We start from the raw sequence: 3,870 nt of genomic DNA, 5'->3' as shown, positions 1-3,870 counted from the left end.
GAAGTTTGGTTGTTTAATTTTGTAATTGGGGGTAGCTTTTATCATTTTGCATTTTGATAATTTTTTATTTTATACAATAAGGTTATCTTAGTCATTTGACAAGAATGCCATCGGAATTTAACTCAGGTCACATTAAGGGGAAGTTTCTATAATTTTTGAAACGTAAGGGATATCGCTTGTAATTACACCTAACCTCAGGGGAGGTAAATGAAATTATCCCTATTTCTTTTTAGGGCACATAAAAATTTCACCAGAAGTACCTTCAATCAGCTCCAAATCCCAACCCTAAAAAAGATCATCAAGAATATAAATCAAACCCACACCTCATCTTTCCCCGGCGTCCTCCACGATGGCAGTGCCTCTTAATTCTCCCTTGCCGACTTCAAGCTCATTCTCAATCCCACCATCAACGACTATGATTCCGAAAATTTCAAGATCGTCGAACCTGGTCTTGATTATGTTCAGAAATTAAAGTTGTTGGCGAAACTGATCAAATCGATGTGTAATTGTAAAGATTTAGGCAACGATTTGCACCCTCACCACCTAAATTGTCGTTGTTGCGTCGTCAGAGTTGCAGCGACGAACGCCACGATGGAGGTCTGAACTGCAGCCATGGAATGAATAGGCAAAGCAGGATTGAACGACCAAGACACGAAACTTATTGGCGCGCGAATTGAACCGACAATGAAAAACGGATCGGTAGCAACGGAGTGCGAGCACAAACTATTATGATGAGGCCGTGTCAATGTCATAATTTCGGTGGAGAGGTTGTTGGTTAAGTTATGGAGATAGGTTATGTTTAGGTGCGATTGGTGCACGGTTTTTGCAACTGGGAATCGTGACATTGCCGCTTCGTCTTCCACCTCTTACCTTGCCGCTTCATCTCTCCAACTCCCTCAGCCGGAGACTCAGAAACAATGGAAGCATGAAAAGAGCTCAAGCGTCGCTAATGTTCCTAACCTCCCACGTCGTCACGATCTCCGTCTTCAAGTTCAATTCAAGTGTTGTGGTTGCCTTAGGCCTCTTCCTTGTTTTTGGATTTTGGTTAATTCGTTGTTCAAAGTAGAGGCCATCGTGAAATTGCCCTTCGTGCTGGCTCTCTAATCGTGCAGAAGATGAGCAGCAAAGGGAGGGGTTGAAGAGGAAGAAGAAGACCGGGTAATACTGTAATTTCATAAATTATTATTATATATTTTCTAATTTAATATTAAATGGCATAGTCAAATTCAATATTTCACAGCTCCGTTAATGGGTTGGAGTGGAATATTGAGAGAATGTGATTACTTTTATAAGTGTAGGGAAATTTTTTGAAATAAATTAAGAATTTATGATCAAAATTGAAATTAGTGGAATTTTTTTAAAATTAACCCTTCTTTTTAGTAACTACCGTTTACCCACGGAAGTTTCCAGAGCAGCTGCAGTTGAAACTCAGATAGTAGATATAGGAAGCTCCGACCAAGCGGCCTCGGCCCGACCGAAAGAAGTACGAGGCGGCACCCCCGGTCTTTCCTTCTTATTTAGAGGTTGCACTCGATCTCTTTCCATGTTGCCTCGGGCAGGAGCTCCATTTATAGCTGCTGAGAGGTTTAACAAGAGAATTCATGCGTGCATATATATAATATAAAGCAATCTTCTTCGATCTACTGCCTATATATAAATAAACACATATACGTATATAGGTGGAGTTGTCTTAGAATGGACCCATATGAGACCTTGATGGAGATTTCTCGTACGGGAAACCTTCCCCGTTTCTTTGAATTCTATTGTCATCCGGATTCATTTCTTTTGGACCACTATATTGATAGAAGATTGCTTATAGATACCCCTTTACATGAAGCTGCATCAATGGGTCACTCACACTTTGCCGCAGAAGTCTTGAGGTTGAAGCCCTCATATGCCTCGAAGTTGAACTACTCCGGCTTAAGTCCCATCCACGTTGCTCTGCGCAATGGGCATGATGAGGTGGTGGAAAGGTTGGTGGAGCATGATAGAAACACGGTCCGACACGATGCGGGAGAGGGCAGGACGGCTTTGCATTATGTGATTGCACAGCAAAATATAAATCTTTTGAGATCGTTTGAACTGTCTTGCCCAGACTCCATTGAAGATAAAACAATTAGACGAGAAACCGCACTACATATTGCTCTACAACACTACAATCCGATGATTTTTGAGAGGTTGGTGGGATGGCTAAAGCGTAGGAACAAGGAATACATCTTAAACAAGGCCGACATAGATGGCAACACGGTCTTGCATATGGCAACATCCAACAATCAAACCGAGGCAAGTCGATCTCTTGTATAACAACATATATCATTATTATTATTATTATTATCAGAATTAGAATTGATTGCTTATTAATTAATTAATTAATAGATACCTTGATATATCTGATACACCGTGCAGGCTGTGGAATTGTTGTTAAGCAAAGAATTTAATAGAAAGATGGAGATAAATGCCAAGAACAAGAAGAACAAAACAGCTTTGGACATTGCCATTGATTTGGAAAGCCGTGTGATTGAGGCTAAGCTACGCCGAGCTAAAGCATTGAGAGGAGCCTCCATTAGCCATGATCCCCTTGAAGGAATACCGACGATGGCACAAGAAGAAGAAGAAGAAAAGAAGCTGAAGGATGCTACACTATTAGCAGGAATGACGTTCCAAGCTATGATGAACCCTCCTGTTGGAATAGGAGGGAAAGATGATGCGAAGGAGGGAATGTCGTTTCCTGAAGGAGCAAATGTTGCAGGGACGGCATCAACATTGAAACCGGGACTCTTCTTTGTTTTCTATTTGGTCAATAGTGTGATCTTTTATACCTCCTTGCACACAATCCAGCTCTACGACAGAAACCCATCAAACATATCCATACACTTCTTCCGTAGCCTCTACTGTGTGTGTGTGTGCCGATTTGCCGGCCCCAACTTATCCCTCACCTCGCTTCCTCAAAATCTCAGTTTGGTTACTCAATTGTTGTTTTTTGTGCTTTCATTTTCAGATACTGTTTTCAACAGACTGGAACACTTGGACTTGAAAGTTGTAGCATACATTATCCCCTTCGTTCCGCTTTTGATTGATTTTATGTTTACCCTTGTTGTCTAGGTTCCCGTAACTTCAGTTCTGTATTCAAATAAAATGTTAATGTTGGTGCCGCGTTTACGTTTGAGAAAAAAATTAGGGAATTTTTACTTCTATTAATGAGGTACAACTCTTCTTAAGCTAGGGCAGGTTGGAGTGTGTGTGTGTGTGTATATATATATATATATATATATATATATATATATATATTGTTTTCTTTTCAAAATTTATATTTTTTAAAAAAATTATTTTCTTATATTCTTATCTCTCATAAAGCTTAAATTGGACACGGTATAATCACACATTCCACCGCCTATATGAATATATGATACTGGCCAAGGGTTTTCATATTTCAAGATCTTGAAAAACCGATTTAATTGTAATAGTCTATTCTACCACATAATATGATAGTTCGCTTTAAACTCAAGTCCCTACAGTTTGTTCTTGGATTTTATTCCAAATAACTCATATCATTTTGAGATAGCCCACTAGTACATATAAATACTTTAACTTCATCTTACTTAAACTGTCTGAGATTGTATAATTTGTAACAAGACCAGTGTCTTTCTGAAAAATTTTAATTAATTTTTTATAAAAAAATTGTATTGATTAATAAATTTATATATATAATGCAAAATAAATTAAACTTTACTGAATTGAATTATCTAACAAATTCTACATAAATGTATCTCGCAAAACTCTAGAGATTAGGTCACACAATGTTCTAACTAATCTCACACTTAATTTTAAACCTTCCACCTTTTTTATTCTATGCTATCGTAACCTAATTGT

General features: G+C 38.3%; 1 protein-coding gene across 1 annotated transcript; it reads left to right on the top strand.

The window, feature by feature from the left end:
• The first annotated feature begins 1,459 nt into the window (after positions 1 to 1,459).
• LOC132304129 (ankyrin repeat-containing protein NPR4-like) lies at positions 1,460 to 3,112 on the top strand. The gene is made up of 2 exons (XM_059801682.1): positions 1,460 to 2,283; positions 2,407 to 3,112. Exons 1-2 carry the CDS (start codon positions 1,696 to 1,698, stop codon positions 3,100 to 3,102), a joined length of 1,284 nt encoding a protein of 427 aa, XP_059657665.1. The 5' UTR covers positions 1,460 to 1,695; the 3' UTR covers positions 3,103 to 3,112.
• Positions 3,113 to 3,870: the final 758 nt, after the last annotated feature.

The sequence above is a fragment of the Cornus florida genome, unplaced genomic scaffold, assembly GCF_030987335.1.
Source record: "Cornus florida cultivar Cherokee Brave unplaced genomic scaffold, ASM3098733v1 CherokeeBrave_3.0.0_Hap2_Chr04, whole genome shotgun sequence".
NCBI lineage: Eukaryota > Viridiplantae > Streptophyta > Magnoliopsida > Cornales > Cornaceae > Cornus > Cornus florida.
This window is presented reverse-complemented; position numbering and strand designations above follow the sequence as displayed.